We start from the raw sequence: 19,430 nt of genomic DNA, 5'->3' as shown, positions 1-19,430 counted from the left end.
AAGTGTTCCAGGGACCCGAATTGGCCTTTCCAGAACCAGGAGTTGCACATTCCAGCACCGAGACAGCTCCGCCATCCTCAGCCAGCCCCGTGAGGTGTTTCTATCAAACAGAAACATGGATTTCATCCCTGGCACAGAGGGAGCAGCGCAGGGGCAGCCCAGACCCACCTTGAAGATGAAATGTTTGCGGTGATCAGGCCCACTGTCGTCCACCAGCACGAACTCGGGGGGAGTCCACCTCCTCTTGTTGCAGATCTCCATCAGCGCAGACACCGGGTGCTTCCCTGGCACACAGACATTCCAGGGTTAATATCCCAGCAGCCACTGGGAATGACACTAGTCTAGCCCAAAATTCTCACCTGAAAGATCCTTCATCACCACGTAATGGCCGGATCTCTTCTGAGCCTTCTCTCCCACAGCAACAAGCCCTGCAAACAACACAGTCCTGTTGACATTCCTGATTCCCACCTGATTCCTGTGTGTCACCAGCAGAGCACAAACAGGGATCACTGGGGACACCTGGACACTCCACACAGCTCTCAACCCTCCACCTTCTTCCCTCCACTCCATGCATCATGTTCTTCTCAAAGGCTCCAGGAAGACTCTGAACAAGCCAGGTAGGAGAAAACTGAGTAGTCTTAAGGCAGGAAACACCTGGTTTTCCATGGAAACCTAATTTTCCATGCCCTCTTTGGAGAATGAACAGGAGAGAAACTGAAGAACATTCTCCTACTGTTTTGTGCAACCCCAAAGTCTTCAGTTTGCCTCAAACACAGGCAGCACATGAAGTTCCCATTATGCAGTGATGTCCCAGGAAGGACACCATGGACCCAACTCCCATGTGCTCCCTGAATTTACCAATGTTCCAACAGCCCAGGCTGTGACCTCCAGCCCATCTGCAAACAAAGCAGCAGAGCATGGAACACCCCAAAGGGATGCAAGGAGCACAGGTTCTGCTGGAGCCAGTGGGAAACACCAAAGCTCAACTTGTTCTTTTGAAAATCTTACAAGACTGAGAAATAAAATGTAGAATTGCCAAAAATGTCTGAAATTCCAGTGACAATCCATGAGAGAAACTCAAGTTTCTCCCCATGGCTTTTGCCACTCTCAGACTTCAACCCTTCAATATTCCTTTGTTTCTTACCTCGAGTTTTCCTGTTGTGGCTTTGGTGAATAAAGACAGGGAGATACTGCAATTGCTTCCAGTGTCTTCCTGTACCTTCAGCTTTTTTGGGTGGCATTTGGGTTCGTTTTGTTTTCCAAGAAAATCCTTCCCTCCTTACCAGACATTCATCCCAATATTCCTGCAGTTCCTAAGCAGGAGCTTTCCAAGAAGCCATCAGAGATAATCACTGAAGGAAAGGCTGAGGGTTTTCCCCTCTTAGAGAATTTTAAACCCAAACCAACTGAGGAATTCTCATCCTCCACATTCAAACTCTCTCCCTGTTGCTGAGTCACTGTCACTCAACTCCACCTCTTGTCTCTGGGACCTCAACAGGGAATTTCAAACAAGCTGAAGCCTCCTGAGTCACTCCCTGGCGCCCTGCATATTCCTGGGATCAGGAATTGTATTTTACTGGGGAAGTAAGTTGAAAAATGTGTAATAAATTCCTTACAAAACAAACCTGAGTGGGCAGGTTAATAACAGCCTTCCTGCCAAACATTCCTGACTTTCCTGTAAAACTCTACACAGAAATTTTTAGAAAGTATACTTTTTACCCATTTAATCACCCAAGAACACGAATGTCTGAATAACTATTTGTCCTGAATATATAATCCCTGTCCAGCTGCTCCTCTGTGAGCAGGAAACCTCCAGCCCTCCTCTCCCTGTGCCACAGTCCTGGCTGGCCCAACAGGAGAGAGGACTCTGCATCCAGGCACAACTTTTGTGAGAATGATCAGGTAAGGTTGCACACATGAGCATAAACATTTCAAACCCAGGAAATGCAAAGCAAAGCCCAGCTGTCTGAAGGCTGTCCCTGCTTTCAGGTGACTCTCACAGGCCAGGAGGAGTCCTTGGCAATCACTGTCCCCAGCCACCCCTGGGGTTTCATTTCTTTTTTCACATGGAAAGGTTGTAAAGAAAAACATGTGAAAAGTTTGCCATTCCAAACTCACTTTGAGCAGTGACAGAAGCCAACACAAATCCTGAAATCCCAGAATCCCAGACTGGTTTGGGTGGGAAGAGACCTTAAAACTCCTCCTGTCCCACCCCTCCCACCATCTCAGGGTGCTCCAAGCCCCATCCAAGCTGGCCTTGGAAGAAAAATTCTGAGTATTTCCATCCTTTGACCTTAGATAGGACTGAAGGTTCCCAATGCAGAAAAAATACTTAGAACAGCAGGAATCTGTCCCACAGTCAATGTGGAGGTGTTGTTTTTTCCCACACACAGCAGAACAATGAAATCAGAAATCCTGACTGCTGGAATTCTGCTTCTTGGATTTACAGCAGTCACAACTTGGAGAGGTGTTACGGATGGAAAATTTCTGTCCACACTCAGCACATAAACCACAATAGCCAAGCTGAAGGAGCAGCATCACTGCCTGGTTCTGCTGGACCAAGGGGGTTTCCCCTGTGGCCACAGACAGGAAATCAGGGAAAGCAGGTGGCACAGGAGGCTAAAGCTGCCTCTGGAATGAGCCCTGAGGATGAGCAGAGATACCTTCAGCAGGATCAGACCAGAGCAGGAACAGCAGGGAAATGATGGACAAAAAGAAAAACCAGAACCCACTGGGAAGCCCCAAATCCCTGAGTGTGAGTCACTCACAAAGCTCAGCTTTGGGGCTCTCAGCTCTGTCCTCACCCCACTATTCCATCTGCCATCCCACCCTGCTCCTGCTCCAGCCCCTTTCTCCAGCTCAGCCACCACAGCTTTTCCACAGTTCATCTCCCTGCCTGTGCCTTCTCCATGCAGCCCACTGAACCCCATCCCTAACTCAGGAACCACTGAGAAGCACCTCCCAGAAGGGAAGGTGAAGTCAGAGAAGTCAAAGGAGGCTTGGCAGAGCTCACAGGAACAAGGACAAAGCACTGGACAGAACCCAGGCCTTGGAAACTTGCAGCAAAATCCCAGAATCTGTTCATGTTTCAGGAAAACACCTCCTGCTTCCAAGGGACTCTGCCATCTCCAGACAGCCACAAGAGCTTGAGAAGCCACAAGACATTCTCAAGGCAGGACTCACCTTTTCGATCTGTCTTAAAATCCACCATGATGGGCTCCACGCTGCCTTCCTTGTTCTTCCCAAGCCCTTCTCCTTCTCTCCAGCCCATTTTCCTCATCAGCTGAGCTCCCATTCCTCCAGTTACAGGTGCTGCTCTTAAGAACTGATCCTATCCAGAAAAAGAGAAGTAAAACAAGGCCTAATGTTAGTGCTGGGATTTTCAATAAGAAGTGGGAACTTCCAAAAAATGTTTCTAACAACTTTTCACAGACTCAATTTATTAAAAAAAAAAAAAAATCCACCTGATCTTTGTGGATTTTTAGCCCAAACCAGTGCGTGGAACCCAGAATTCACGCGGACACACGAGACACAAATCAATGTTTGGCAAAAAAGAACAACTTAGGAAAAGTCTAAGGTGATCCCAAAGTGGCAGTGACCCTTTGCAGACAGATGTGTTTTTAATCAAGCAAACAACCGTCCGGCTCTAAACACTCTGCTCTGATCCCAGAGATCTCCTCAGCTCGGGAAGTGGGAACTGATCCTGGCACAGCTGTGCCAGGGGCACCTCCTCGTCCAACAGAACACAAGCACATTTAGTCATGACATTCACAGGCTGTTTAGGCGTATTTAAATCTAAAAAAAAACCTCTCCCCACCTGACTGATTACACAGCAGTTGCACATTCAAATTCTACTCTGAAATTCCACATGGAACAAACAGGATTTGCTTTTCCCCTCTCTTTATTTTAACGGAAAAAGGCGCTTGGCCCCCCAGTTTAGCAGCAGCAGTCGTCACATTCTTTCAAATGAGCATTAACAAAAGTTGTTAAACGGTGAAAGCTTATCAACAGAAAGTTTAAACATCTGCTTTGATGTAAAGAACTGTAAAAACTCCTTAAATGTTACGTACCTAGGCCTCGCTGGCCGCAGTGTTGTGAATAGTAGGGCTGGCACTGACCGTGGCAAGAAGGCGGCTACAAGGATTTGACCCTGAAACAAGTTTCCATACAGAGGGGTGAAAGTTCACAGGTTATTCTGTGAACTATCATCTCTCTCGTGCCCCCCCGCTGACCCCAGTAAGCAAGTCAAGCATTTCCATCACAGCAGAACCTTGCTTGCCTTCCCAGGCACGAGGTGAGAGCTGCACGAGGACACTGCTGGAGCAGGGCAGCCCCAGAGCTGGGCAGAGCTGACCACTGCCCAGGCACATCCACACCACAGTTGGCTTCCTGCTTGCTTTGGAGCTCTGCTGGCAAGAGCAGCATTTGGCAGAGTTCACAGAACATCCCCAGCTGGAAGGACCCATCAGGACTGTCCACAGCGATGGCTGCAGCAGCCCAACAATCCCAGCCTGTGCTGGGAGCATTGTCCCAGTGCTGCTGAGCTCAGCACAGACTGGGGCTGGGCAGGGGTCCCTGCTTCCCACGTGCTGTTTGTGGTGACAAGCCCTGCTGCCTCTGGCACACCGTGTGCTCTGCAGGGATGTCCAACACACCACCGAGTCCAGCCCCGCTCTGGAGGCTGGGATAAAGCACAACAGGAAAGCCTTGCTGGAGGCTGTGGCAGCAATGCTCCCAGTCTCTACCAGTGCCCAGGAAATCCCTGGCTGGATCCAGATGGATCCACGTGGCTGGAGGAGCAGAGCTCAGCTGGGGCAGACACAGCTCCTCAGACACAACATCCACACCCTCCACAGCCTCGCCCTCACTTCCCAGGCCCTCCTCCCCTCTCTGGCAGGGACAGCCCACAGGAGAAGCACACCCAGGACACGAAGCCCAGGCTGGGCAGGCAGGATTTGGGATCCTGGGCTGTTGCAGCACCACAGGTGAGTGTTCAGTTCACAAAGGACACAGTGCAAGCTCCTGCTGAGGTCACTGCAGCCTCACACACCTGGACATGTCCTGGCTCAGGGCTGAAGGACAACACAGAACCAAAAGATCCTGTTCCTGGTGAAAAATCCAAGCCATGAGTTCCTACAGAGGAATTCCCAGAGCCTGAACAATCTCCAAAAACTGTAAATACAAAGCTCTAAATGCCAAAGGGCAGTTTGTTAAAAGCACCTCTTTCAAGTGAATTCAGGATCCTGGTGGGGAACTTCAGCAGGAATTCTGTACACTCTGCTGACTCTTCAACGTGTCCAACAGAACCAGGACAACAATTACTTACAAATCTATTATTAATAATAATAATTATTATTAATAATAATTATTAATAATAATAATAATTTCATTCCAGAGTACACAAATACTTGTGCATCCCACTAAAAGGCTAAAGGAAGGAATTCTGGTACCAATGGGAAAGAACCCACTTGGACTCAGGTCACTGAGGAAGCAAAGGAAAGGTCTGCAGCAAGGAAAAGCTTCTTGCCTTTGATGCTGGTTTGGTTTTTTTTTCTTTTAATAATAAAATGAATGTAAACCTCTAATGCCACCTGTACACTGTATTTTTGTAATTTAATGACAGACAGCTTCCCTCAGCCCGTGATTTAATGAGTGGGGGTAAAACTGGTGCTGGGTTTGGAACTCATTGGAAACCACTGAAGTAACAGGAATGTTCACAAAAGCAGGGAAGTAAGAGCCACAATTCTTCTCATTTGAAAAACCATTCAAGGCTGAGTCTCCCAAAACTCCTGAGCAGCTCAGGAGCTTTGCAGACACAAATTGAAGGGGATACAATACAAGAATCCCCAGGTTTCTGAGCATTTGGTTACTGCTGTCAGAATGAACTCGTCATTTGCAAAATCATTTCTCTTTCACTCACTAATCTCAACCTGAGGGAGCCTGCAGGACAGTTTGATACTTCTTTCCTTATATTTTGACCTCTGAACTCCATGAAATCTCACTTGCATTCTGCCTGCACATGGAGATCCTGAAGAGCCACATTCTTGAGTCAGCATTTGCTTTAAGGAGAAGGTAACACCTGATTCCTTCACAGGGTTTGGAGTAGTTTTAATTAACTTTCTTCCTGATTCTTCAGGTTAATTCTTCGGAGCAACAATTCAGGAAGGAAGACACCAAAGCCTTGAAGGCAAGGAGGTGGCAGTTCAGGTACAGCACAGGGCTGGACTGAAGGTTGCTCTGAGCTCCAAGGAAGTCCTAGGAACAAACCACCTCTTTGGAAAAACTTCCAGGTAGCAGAATTTCCCATCAAATCACAGAATCTCCTGAGTGGGAAGGGAGGGACCCTCAAGGACCATCCAAGTCCAGCTCCTGGTCCTGCCCAGACACCCCAACAATGCCAGCCTGTGCAGCCCTGAGAGCATTGTCCAAATGCTGCTGGAGCTCTGATTAAGATCTGATCCCTGTGGCACCTTGCAGGGATCCTGAGGAAGGGAATCTGGGCTGGGTGCTGAACTGGAAGATGCTCTGGCCCTTTCAGCAGCAGCCACAAACCTTGCCACAGACAGGAGGAGGAATCCCTTGCTGAAGAATCCCAGCAAATGCCCCCCAAGCCCTGTGCTCCCAAAGTGCTGCTCTCAGCTTTGGCACAACAGCAGGAGACAAAGAGGAATGGCTGGAAAATGCAGCAGTCAGAGGCTGGGGAGAGCCAGTCCAGAAGAACTCATTGATTAGAGAATCATGGAATCCCAGAATGGGCTGGGCTGGGAGGAAGGACCTTAAAGCCCATCCAGTGTCCATGGCAGGGACACCTTCCAGTGCCCCAGGCTGCTCCAAGCCCCAATGTCCAACCTGGCCTTGGACACTGCCAGGGATCCAGGGGCAGCCACAGCTTCTCTGGGAATTCCATCCCAGGGCCTCCCCACCCTGCCAGGGAGGAATTCCTTTCCAATCTCAGTACCTAATGAGCACAGAGCTGCTCTGCTTTGCCAGGTGCCCCTGGTTCCCAAGGAAAGCTCCTTGCTCCCAGCAGAACTGCAGGTTTGGCTGAGTGGCCCAGGGGAAGCTCAGCAGCCCTGCAAGCCACAAGACTCAGCTTACTGCCATCCTGAGAGGAGTTTTGCTCTGCTGTGCCTGGGAAGAATGGAAGGAAGACTTGCACTTTCCAGAACTTTCTACACCTCAGGGACCAGCACAAGTGAGTGACCCAGCAGCTCCCCAGGGCCACCCTGAGAGCACAAGCCCAGGTTTGGGGAGCAAGTTCAGGCTCCAGAATTGAGCTGATAAATCCAGAACCAAGTGGTGAGTCTGGGAAAGGAGCAGTAAATAGACCTCAACAGAATTTGCTTGGAAAAACAAGAAGGATTGACCACTTGCTCTGACATTTCTTCAGCAGCACAGTGTGTTTGGAAGGAAAAAAGAGAATAAAAATAGAAGCAACCTTCAGAAAAGATGAGTCACATTTGTGAACTGATTACACTGATGGTGACAAAGTGAAACAGAAGCCACTTTTCAAAAGGGAAAGGTGATATTGTTCCTAAACGGTTTATATTTAACACATCGCTCCTTTATGGACCCTGCTCAGGCCCCTGCACATAACACCATGAATTAGTCCATGAATTAAAAACATAAACCTTATTCCTACTTGCTTTCCCCATCCCAGTGCTCCACATCAACCACTGCAGTTCCTAATTCCCAAATTGAGATTCCAGGCAGAGTTTGGTCTGAGTGCATATTACCTCTCCAGAGTCATTGGGAAAGGACAAAAAAGGTGAAATCCACGAAATGCAAAGTGAAGACAGAGCTCAGCAAACAAATTCCCCAAGTCCCTTCCTCTTCCTGCCCTCCTGACAGAGCTCTCCCATTCCACCTCCCTGTGCTGTGGTGACCTCTGGCACACCCAGGGTCTGTGTTTGCTCTAATTCTTTATTTCATGGGACCCAAATGAAGTGACTGACATGGGCTCAGTCTCTGCTGGATGGTCACAGCTCCTCTCATGGCAAACTCCCAAGGGGAATGCCTTCAGCAAACAGCCTCAGCCAGGAATGTGCATTAATTCACAGACACAACATCCCCCAAGGAACTCTGCTGCCCTTCTGGCAGATAAAGATCACAGAAACACAGAATATCCCGAGCTGGAAGTGACCCACAAGGATCAGAGTCCAACTCCTAGCCCTAGTCAAAAATACCAGGTGTTTTATATATTAAAATGCAATTTTAAGGACAGAAAGGGAGCACAGCCCTTACTCCTCAGTACTACAGTTAATAACCAATAACTGTTCCACAACTTCAGGTGTCCAAGTAACACACAACCAGGACTTTGCATTTCATGGGTGGTTTGCATTCCTGTCCCTGAGAAAGATAACATGGATTCAGAACCACATCCCTACTCTTCCTGTGAAACCCTCCTGCAGCCACAGGATGACTCCACATGAAGCTGTGAGGCTCTGCCAGCACTCCTGAAGCCCCAGGGCACTCCTGAGCAGCTCTGGGCTGTCACTGAGGGGAAGCTGGCAGAGCAGGAGTGCAGCTGAGCAATGCCAGAGCAGCAAGAGGACTTTGTCCTCGCTCTCCTCACCCACCAACTCCTCCTGTTCCCAGCAGGAGCCTCCTCTGTGCCCAGCCCCAGAACCACAGCACATTCCCTGCTCTGGGAGGGACAGGAGAGCTGCTGCTGGCTCACTGATTCCACACAAACCCAGCAAAATGTTTCAACATCCCTCTGCTCCTTGCAGCAGTTGTGCCCACAAGCACAGACCACATTCTTCTCCTTTTTTTTCCCCAGGAAGCACGTTTTGTTGGGTTTGTGTCTGGGTTTTTTGGGTGCTGTTTAGGTTTGTTTAGCTGGGTTTTCTTTAAGCAGATCCCACAGCAAAGTTAAAAGAGCAAGAAAACACACCTGGCCCTTTCCAGCTGGCTCTTGTGAGCAGCCCTCCTGTCACTGCCATCACAGGAGAGCCCAGCAGGGAGGTTTGGGAAAGAGCTGCTCCCTTCCCATGGCCTTGGGAAGCCACTCCAGGTGCTGCAGACAGGGAGAACAACCCTCCAGCCCTGCTGATCTCCTTCCCAAACCTCCCAGTGGAAAAGCTCCTTCCTCACCAACACATCCCTGTGCTTTACACTTCTAAGCTCCTCTGCCAGGGACAAGGATTGTCTTCATCAAAGGCAACATTTAGTTACAATCTCAAAAGTTTGCGATTGTTAAAATCAGACTTTATCTATCTTGAACATTCTGACTTAACACTGACAAGATCCCAAAAGATTCCCATCTGGTGAGTGACTCAAATCTACTTTCCCTGGCTCTCTGCACTGCTTGGCTTTGTGAAGCCGAAAAACAAGTTAGTGAATCCTGGCAAAACAGTTCTATTTTTAGGATATTATAATTCCAAACTTCTGTGTTCAGTTGACACCAAATTTTATGGAAAATTCCACCTAAGCCTTGAATCTGACCTCCCAGTTTGGAAGGTGTCTTCACCCAAGCTGATAAAGACTGCAAGACTGACAGCTTAACTCATTATTCCCTGTGCCTGGAAGGTGGATATTGCTTGAATTGCTCAGTTCTGCTTCCTGTCAGAGCACCACATCAGTGTTCCCTGGCAAAGATGCAGCCTGAGTTACTAAATGTATAAACCACACGGATGGAGGTCTCGCCAAACCCCGAGATTTCAGCAGCAAGAGGTAACTACTGCACTACACAGAAACACATCAGGGTGATTGTAACTTATTAACTGCAACTCCTGGTTTCATCCTCCACATCTCCAGCTCCCAGAAAACCCTGGTGATCCAGAGAGAGAGGCAAAGGAGCGATCACAGAGAACCAAGGCAAACACAAGGCAGTTTGGGACTCGGTTTGCCAAAGCCGATGCCAAAATTACTGATTTCAACAGCAGCAGGATCAAACCTTGCCTGATGCCTCCCAGTGCCAGTGAGGCAGTGCTGGATCTGCCACTGCCAGCACCAGCGATGCCCTGGCAGTGGCAGGGCAGGCTGTGTCACCTGGCTGTCACACCCTCAGTGACACCGAGGGCTCAGACTCACCCCAGGCTGAGCTCAGCTGCTGCACTGAGCACATGCACTACCATGGGCTCGAGGCACTCGTTTGGCATTTTGCAACCCCTGACTGCTCTGTACAGTGTGTGGTGAGACAGGAGTGTGTGTGTCACTGCTACCTTTCGAATCCACGCCTGGGGCCCGCTGTTGGTGAGCTCATCTGAGGACAGGATCTGTGCTCCAGTGCTTCCTGTGAACTGCCCAGGGATGGAGTTGGACTGAGCCCAGGCGTCGATCTGCAACAGCAAAACCCAGCGTCAGAACAGAACTAACATTTCCACGTTTGCCTTTTTGCAACTCTCTGTTGTCTCTCAGTAATTTTCACATCGTTTTGTTGGTATTTGGTGAGTTCACTGACACTCAGATGAAAGCAGGTGCTCCCACAAGTTGAGCATCTGAAGGGTCACCCTGAAGCCTGAGCTCCAACTCCAGTGACTTCATGGTTTCCTCATCCTCAAAACTGTTGAATCCACTGTTTTGGAAAGAATTACCTACATCTGTGCCGCTGAGCTACAATAAAATTTAAAGAAAAATAAATTTGAAAACTGTGCTGTGGAGTGACTTGGGTGAAAACACGGAATACACAAAGGAGCTCATCAAAACTCAGAGTTAGGAATTGCAAAAGCAAGGCAGACCTTTGAAACGCTGGCTCACAACTGGGTTTCCAAATTAAACAGGTGGGAAAAACCAGCTGCCATGAAAGGGAAACACTGATTCTCTTTAAGTTCCCCAAAATGCTGCTGGAAGCCCCAGCTTACCTGCTCCTGTGCTCGGTTCAACATGCACATGGCCTCCAGGTCAAAGGAGTTCTCATTGAGCCTTTTCTGGGCCACTGCTCTGTCGTTCATGGCTGTGGTTATGTCCACACACTAGGAGGAAAAAGAGCATTTGTAAAAACACAGCAGAGCACAGCAATGTCCAATTGAGCTGGAAAAAGCTGCTGGAGAATCAGTGCTACCAAGTGGGGTTACACAGTGAATAGCTGTGTGATAAAGAAATAAAAGGGATGAAAATCCTGGACTACTTAAATCCACACAAGATAGGCTTTCCTGAACAAATACAAATCTGAATTTAAACTGCAATACCCTGGTAATTTAAAATCACCTGTACACACAAAATATCCAATGACTTGTTTTCTAAGAACTATTTGTCACATAAAAGATCTGGTGTGTAATACAGACACATTTTACTGTTCAATGAGACCTTCTTAACTAACAGAATTAAATGCAATTTAACTAAAAATTCATGCAGAGCTGTTCACATGAGCACTCTCCTAAGTCACACTAGAACTTGTCTGTATAAAATAACTCCAACATGAATCAGATGCATTCCACAATCTTGACTTTAGTGTTTCAAATTTTCATCTTCAGCCTAAATCAGAAGTAAAGAAGGGAATGGAGCCGGGAAGGGAATGGAGCCCCAGGAGTGGCTGAGGGAGCTGGGAAAGAGCTGAGGCTGGAGCAGAGGAGGCTCAGGGGAACCTTGTGGCTCTGCACAGCTGCTGCCAGGAGGGGACAGCCGGGGGGTCAGGCTGTGCTCCAGGGAACAGGGACAGCAGGAGAGGGAACAGCCTCAGGCTGGGCCAGGGGAGGCTCAGCTTGGCCAGCAGCAGGAATTTCTGCATGGAAAGGGTGCTCAGGCCTTGGCAGGAGCTGCCCAGGGAGGTTTGCAGTCCCCATCCCTGCAGGTGTCCCAGCAAGGCCTGGCTGTGGCACTCAGTGCTCTGGGCTGGGGACAAGGTGCCCATTGGGAACAGCTGGGACTGCATGGGCTGGGAGGGCTTTGCCAGCCTCAGGGGTTCTGTAACACCAGGCTGTGAGCTCACAGAATCCACTGTTTTGGAAAGAATTATCTAAATCTGTGCTGCTGAACTACAATAAACTATAGAGAAAACTAAATTAGAAATAATATTGCAGAGTGACTTGGTGAAAACATGGAATATATGAAGGACTCAAAGCAAACTTTTACTCTGGGCAAAGCCATGGGCAGAGAAATCCAGAACATTTGGGCTGTAAAAATGAATTCTGGCAGGTGTGCAGCTCTTTTCTAAAATCCTTGTGCCCTGTTCCTCAAAAGATGTGCATTTTATGGATCATTCTGCTTGGAAAGCAGAAAGGAAAGAGTGTGCAAAGACAAATGGAACTTCTTGAGATGTGACAGAAGCTGGAACTGTTTGGGGCACAGCAGAAACCCAATAATCCAAACAGGAGCTGCCACACACACATCAGGGTCACGGATTAGTATGAACTTCATTTTCATTTATGAAAACTCTCTCTTTTGTTGTCACTATCTCACAACCTTGGCCTCTCACACATTTTGTATGAAAGAGCCAGGAGGAGAAACTGAAACTCATTGCAAATTGACTCAGCTGAACAAAACAAACAGTGTTAAAACCACAACCCCCTCTCTCAGGAACCTGGTCAAGAATTTAGTAAATACTGAAAGGAAGAAACAGATATGAATATCTACAATGGCACCAAACTCAGGAATTGCTTTTGTGCTCAATTAAATCTGATTTTAAGATGTGGAGTTTATTGCTAGTGCTTAGGACAAGAAGTGTTTCTGTCAGGGAGATCACTGCTGGAATATCTGGCACTGACCAAGACAGAGCTAAAATCCCACAAGTCCAAGGTGTCTGTGGACTGACTTCAGTGCTTATTTCTTGTCACAAGAAGCGTAAAAAAGTCACAAGAAGAATTAAAATATTATCTAACAATCCCCTCACACAACAGCGTGGATGTAAAAATGCCTGTTTAAAATGCACACTGGCTGAGTTTTTAAGTTTCCCTCACTTCTTAAAATAATTCTTAAATTTTCTGTTTGTGAAACTGGTCCAGGAGATAAATAAAAGTTCTTCTACTCACCAAAAGTTTCAATCCAGCAATACACAAAGGCATGGAAGCAGTCCATGAAAACACAGTGGGACCACTGCCATGCTAAACAGGTGTATTAGTGCTTTACTGGGACCTAGCAACATTCCCTGCTGAGTTAATTCCCAAACACCTCCCAGATGGCCAGGCAGCACTCTGGAGACCATCAGGGCTCTGTGTTATGTCAAGACACTCGATAGCAGCTTTGGATCTTGGGGGGAAAAAAAAAAATCTCTGTTTGAAGTATGAGAAGTTGTTGTTATGTGACTGAGTCAAGGCAAAGAGTTGGAGTGAGGTGCTGTTCTCTCCCAGAGCTCTCCTGGCTGATCCCCTCTCCTCAGAGCTGCTCCCACAAATCACTAACACTGAAGCAAGCAGGACATGGCTGGCAATAAAAATCAGGTTTTTTACACACTCTGGAGGTCCATGAATGCATTTACTGCATCCTGAGATCCCAACAGCATCTCGGCACAAGTCACCAGGGATAATCCAACCCTGCCACTCTACACTTCCAAACACTTCTTCCTCAGGGCTCTCTGCCTGCTACAGACATGCTGAGCCCTCAGACAGCCCCAGGCCTTCCCTCCATTGCCTACTACCACACACAATCACTTTAAGGCATCAGGTTTTATTAAAACAAGCTGTAATGTATTAGCAGGGTCATTTCAGACTAAGCCCATAATTAATATGTGAATAAAACCACAGCAATAAAACCAATTGTGTGGGGTTTAATGTCAAGACTTGCATCAGAACTGTCACAGTATTTCAAAATCAGCAACAATGAATGGAGGTCAATTCTAGGTGAAACTTCCTAAAGTTCCAAGCACCCCCAGCTCTCTACTCCCCCAGCAATGCTCCAAGGGAGCCATTTCCATCACCAAGTTCTCCTGAACATTGAAAGAATGAAGCAGAGAAGCACCGTGTTACCTGTCAGACTCCCTGGAGAAACACACAGCAATTCTGCTACCTGCACTCCCAATTAAGCCTTGCCAAACCCCAGGGGATGCTGTGGGGTTTCAGCCTGCAGTGAGCTAATGCCCCTGAAATCACCCTTAACACAAACCAAGTTAAGGTAAAGGCAAATAAAAATATTTATTTACAAAATGTAAAAACAGACAACATAGTTACAGGCATTTATAAAGATACACATAACAGGAAGGAAAGGAAGTTATATTAAATATATTTAGTCCAATGAAACGGGGAATGACATTCTGCACAAATATCTCAGTGTTTTAGTGGAGCAGGAGAGCCCAAAGTGCAGCTCCCACCTGTGCTGAGGAACAAAGAATTGGGTGCCCAACCATCAAATTCTGAGGGATTCCATGACAATGCTGGCTAAGTTATATTCTCTGTGCTTTTGGTGCTGTATAAAAGACCCAGAAGAAAACTCCTTCTGTGCCTCAGGAAGTGAACTAAACAATACCAGAAAGGTCTCGAGAAACAAAATGCACAAAGTGCTGAGATGGCTTTGTCAGAAATTGATGGGAAGGCTTTGGGGTCTGGCTTTGGAAGGTGTGAGAACAAGGCTTTGTGTGCAACGAGGTAAAATCAACTTTAAAAAAATGAACATCTCTCTTAAATATTTAATTTACTTAATTACAAAACCCCCACAAAATGTTCTCTGGAAGAAATTTCAAGGGGAAAAACACTTGCTTTGGTTATTTTTAGTTTATTCTCCATACAATGAGATTCTCCTTTGGAAGGCCACGTGCAAGACAGCCATGGGAGAAAAAGTGACTGGAAAGCTAAAAAAATCAATACATCCACAGGAAGTGACAGTTTAAGCAACTACTGACAATTTTTAATGGATTACATTCCAATGTGATGTTCTGAGATTGGTGGGACAATTTTCATTAGCGCTACATAAATTATTGTGCAAATCTCAAGGTATTATTAATAAACCTCTGCAGGAAACTGAACGAGGAAATTTTTTTCATCTTCCAGCTACAGTTTAAATTGTGTTGAGACCAACAAGTCACCAGTTGCCAGAAGCAGGATGGGCACAGGCTGCTTCCACCACTGCCCACGTGAGCATCCCCATTAGCAGAGCCCAGCTCCTCAGCTCAGTGCAGTGTTAGGCACTACCTTTTTAAGTGCCTTTTTTTTTTTTTCCCCCAGACTCCAATTTGGTACCAGGTGATGGTTTTGGTTTTCTTATATGATATGCTTTCCTTGCCTCCCTTACCTCAATGGCTGGCTTGGGGAAAACATCATCCTTGCCGTCGTCTTTGCCGTTCTTGTCCACGGGAACCCACTCTCCATACACACTGTCTGCCTCCTTCTTCCTATGCTGAGACCCAGAGGAAACAGGGAATTCCTTGGACAGGCTGACCTGGTTTTTGGGTTGGGGTGGTGGTGCTGGTTTGATGCTGGGAGTCTGAAAGAAATAAAATGAGAGGAGGTTAAGACTTGGAAAAGCACAAGAGTCACAAGGTGGTTTTGCTGCAAACACTTGGGATTTGGTTTTTACAGAACACTCATCCTTCTCACTACACAGCAATAAGCCTTTATAATTAATCATTTTGGCACAGCCCCAAAAATACACAAGTGACCCACAAATTGCACTGTAAGAGAAGATGGAAAATCCCTTAAACCAACTTCAGCACCCCAAAATCCCCCAATCCCCCAATCCCCCTTCTCCCAAGTGACCTCCTCACAACAAGAACAATCTGCATCAGCCACACAGGTATTTTGTATGGAAAGCTCCAAGGTAAAAATCCTGGGCAGGAAAACATTGGCAGTGATCAAAAGCTCCCCATGACTGAGAGAAATCAGCTCTCAACATTTGGGATTCTAATTCTGGGCTATTTTTAGCAGCAGCCTGAGTCTCTCAGCAGACAATGTCAATGGCCTTGTTTTCCTTGGTGTTGTTAACACATTAAAAACCTGCAGAAATCCCTGCCAGGTTCCCTTCCAAGGGGCAAACACAGCTGGCAGTATTGGCTAATACTGGATAAACTCCTAGGAATACAGATGGGAATGGTTTTAAGGCTAGGACAGAGAAAGAACAAAACTAAAAGGGTCAAAACCACAGCCAAGAGGCAGAGCAGCCCATAACTACCATGGAACATTCCTCCTCAGAGCCTGGAAGAATTCCAAGGTTTCTTGAGTTTCATTGTAGCCTTTTCTAATAATACAACATAAAAGGTAAATCCATTTCTACCTTATGCCTTATGTAAATGTGCATTACTGTTTGTTTTGTGTATACTACAAGCTATACATATTTATACACAAAAATAGGAAATGTTGTTTCTATTTTTACCAAGCCTATTAAAGCTTTTTTAGTGCTTTATACCCTGCAAAATCAGAACAGACTTTCATGGGCACAAACCCCACCCAAAAATAAAACTGAAAAACTGAAAAAACCCCACCCACCATCCCAAAAACCCCCAAAATCTAACAAAACCCAAACAAATTCTAATCCATGCTTCAAAGCATTTGAGTCCCAGATGCATTTAAAGAAACACTCACAATTCCACCTAGATTATAAATTTCATCTTGATGGAATTGGGTATGTTTCTTTAAATTGATAAATACTCCCAATTTCACCAAGATTATCAACCCCTCATAAATTTCTGTAAAATTACTTGCATTATTTAAAAAGAATCAGGATTTAAAGCATTGAAAACTTAAGTACCACTCACACTTAAATTGAAGAAAATGGGTTTGGGTTCACTCAGCTTGAAAGGATGGTTATAGAAAGGACGTTCTTCCTCCTCTTCATCAGAAACATGAGGCTTGTTCACTATCACATCATCAGTGCTCTGAGCAATCTTCTTGCATTTCTGAAAAATAAAACAAAACAGAGGGAAATGTCAGCTCTGAGTCAACCTGAACTTTCAACTCAAGCACACAAAGAATATTTCTACCAAAAATAGTGGTTTTCTTTTCTAAACCAGGAAATAGAAAGTCTTTCAGCAACAGTATCAACAGATGCACTTTGGATATTCTACACAAATTATCCAACACCACCATGGCTTTGCCAGGCACTCCTTGGCTGTGATGCCTAAGAATTTCTAGTTTTTCCTCTTCATGTATCTGCACTGACATCCATTTTAGGTGCAGCTTCATGAGGGGGTTTTGTTTGTCCTGAATGTACCATACAGGCCTTTAATAAATTTGTCTGCTTTTACTCTCCTGACTTGTCTTGGTCTCTATTCCATACAGGGTGTTTTAGGCATCAGTTGCTATCTCAGTTCTCTGGTAGTGCAGGGACCTCATTAGAGGCCATGACTCTAAAATACCTCACATTCTTCTGGAACATTGTGGTGTTAGCCAGGTTTGCAAGACACCCCCAGCTGATGTGACACAGAATGAAATGTAAAACACAGAGATGCTATAAGATATCTCAGTCAAATTAGGAAGAGCTTCCACGGTGGGAAAAAAAAGAGAAAGAAAAATACAAAAGACAAAAAGACTTTCTAGAGAGGCCAGGATTTTACGGTTAAAATGTCTTCGATTTCCCACCACCAGGAACTGCTTCTACAGCCAGCTTTGAGTCAAAAGAACAAAATCATCATCCAAGAGACTCCCAAGGCTGGAAAGGGAAAGGAGAGGCAGGTTTGGGGCATGATGAGCATGAACTAAGCTGGATCTTGGTCAGGTTACATGAGAAAACCCCCAGGATGTCAGCACAGAGCACCTGCACCATCTCAGCTCCTGTCCAGTACTTCTGCTCCCCCAGCCCTGGCACAACTGCAGATTCTTTCTCAGCACTTGGTCATTGCTTATATGAACACAATTTCACAATTTCAAAACTGTCACACTGATGACGCAATTAAAAAAAAAAAAGGCACTTTTCTATTCCAGATTTTCTCCATTCTGAGCAAAGTGCCCAAGGCCAGGCTGGATGGGGTTTGGAACAATCTGGTCCATTAGAAGGTGTCCCTGCCCACAGCAGAAGGTGGGACAGGTTGAGCTTTGAAGTCTCTTCCAACTCACATCTGGGATTCCATAACTAACACCACCAGAAAAAAAATCAGGAGTGAAAGCTTTGGATTTCACTGACCAGACTGCAGGGAGAACTACCTATTTGTATAAAATTCCAATAGAATCAAAACTAAAAGTAAGAAAAAACAAAATAATTGGATTTCATACATTTCAATGGAATTAAAAATATCAGTTTTGATGACTTCAAAAAAACTATGTGGAGAGTAAAGGCTCAGAAGGGTGCTCAGGCCTTGGCAGGAGCTGCCCAGGGAGGTTTGCAGTCCCCATCCCTGCAGGTGTCCCAGGAAGGCCTGGCTGTGGCACTCAGTGCTCTGGGCTGGGGACAAGGTGCCCATTGGGCACAGCTGGGACTGCATGGGCTGGGAGGGCTTTGCCAGCCTCAGGGATTTTGGGATTCTGAACACAAGGCACCTCCCAGGGGACACAAGCACGCAGTCACAACCTCCCACAGTGTGGTTACTGGCAGCTCTGGTGCTGCTGCTCTCCCTCACCTCAGTGAGCTCCTTCAGGGTGTCTCTGGAGGACTTCTGGTTGGCTTTGTCATCCTTCTTCTGGGACAGCAGAGGCATCAGGCTGGGGGGTAAGGGGACACCAGACTTTGCACACATGGCGGCTGCGTTGGCTTTGGCGATTTCAAGTAGCTGGGCTTTGTCTAGAAAGATTTATGGTTTTGAAAGAGAAGTTTTAGTTTTTACAGATTGTTTTAATAATAAGGAAGTATTTCTGGCAAGCTAAATGAGATTTTACCCCCACTGTGCATTTTTTATGTTCTGTGAAAATAACTCAAATTGTACTGAGTTGCTCCAGACTTAATGTCTGTTCTGTGCAGGAGGCAAGTGAAACAACCCAGAGCACAGAACACACAGCTAGAGCACCCAATATCCTCCAGCCACTTAAGTTCTGATGCCTCTTACTTCACTGATACATTCCAGTTTTGGCAGTACTGAGTCCTTCCTACACAGCATAAATCCCAGAGTTTCCTCAATAACTATCTCTGAAAAGCACACCAAACTCTGGAGGAAGTTAAGTCTCCCAAAATGTAGCCCAAAAGCTACTTACAACCAACAAACATGAAAACAAGCTCTGAGTAAAATGTGCTTTTGCTTAATATACAGTTAGATGCAAAACTGTTAATGAAACAGTATTCTGCTTTAATAAGGAAAGAAAGGACAGCCCTAAGACAGAAACAGGAAATGAAAATAAATTCAGCCTTCTGTCAGTTTGCAATTAACTTCCTAACTGGAAGGCTTCCATGGTAACTCTGAGGCAGGACTGGAAGGTTCAGAATCCCAAGTCCACCACAGGAGGTTTCCTCACACGCTGTACAAGAGCTCATCTCTCAGTTCAAACCTTCTTTTCCCCTTACCTAACTCACTACCCAGGGACACAACGCAGCCTCTCTTGCTCCAAGCACAGAGAAAAGATGCAGCTCATAAAGAGATTTTATTTTCCAAGCTGCTGAGTCTGGGACTCTCTTCAGAAACAATTCTCTTTAAGTTCTTACCATGGGAAAGAGGCAAGAGGCTGTCCTGGGAACAGCTGACAACAGAGCTTGGGACTCTC

The 19,430-nt window shown here is 46.3% G+C and overlaps 1 protein-coding gene across 3 annotated transcripts in view; it reads right to left on the bottom strand.

Annotated features, from left to right (window-relative positions):
• Positions 1-19,430, bottom strand: part of SON (SON DNA and RNA binding protein) — a 38,122-nt gene that overhangs the window by 2,087 nt on the left and 16,605 nt on the right. For 2 of the 3 annotated variants that reach the window (XM_085073057.1, XM_085072966.1), the window contains exons 4-11: positions 18,359-18,519; positions 16,562-16,702; positions 15,103-15,294; positions 10,806-10,916; positions 10,167-10,283; positions 3,184-3,331; positions 360-428; positions 169-284 (exon numbers count right to left, since the gene is read on the bottom strand). In XM_085073057.1, coding sequence (XP_084929183.1) covers positions 169-284; positions 360-428; positions 3,184-3,331; positions 10,167-10,283; positions 10,806-10,916; positions 15,103-15,294; positions 16,562-16,702; positions 18,359-18,519 — 1,055 coding nt within the window. Of the gene's footprint in view, positions 1-168; positions 285-359; positions 429-3,183; positions 3,332-4,070; positions 4,151-10,166; positions 10,284-10,805; positions 10,917-15,102; positions 15,295-16,561; positions 16,703-18,358; positions 18,520-19,430 lie in introns of those variants that run through there. The other variant, XM_085073142.1, reaches the window with a different exon arrangement.

Source organism: Lichenostomus cassidix, chromosome 1 (genome assembly GCF_008360975.1).
Source record: "Lichenostomus cassidix isolate B80296 chromosome 1, HeHo_3.0, whole genome shotgun sequence".
NCBI classification, from domain to species: domain Eukaryota; kingdom Metazoa; phylum Chordata; class Aves; order Passeriformes; family Meliphagidae; genus Lichenostomus; species Lichenostomus cassidix.
The sequence above is the reverse complement of the archived record's forward strand: the minus strand, read 5'-3'. Positions and strand labels throughout refer to the sequence as shown.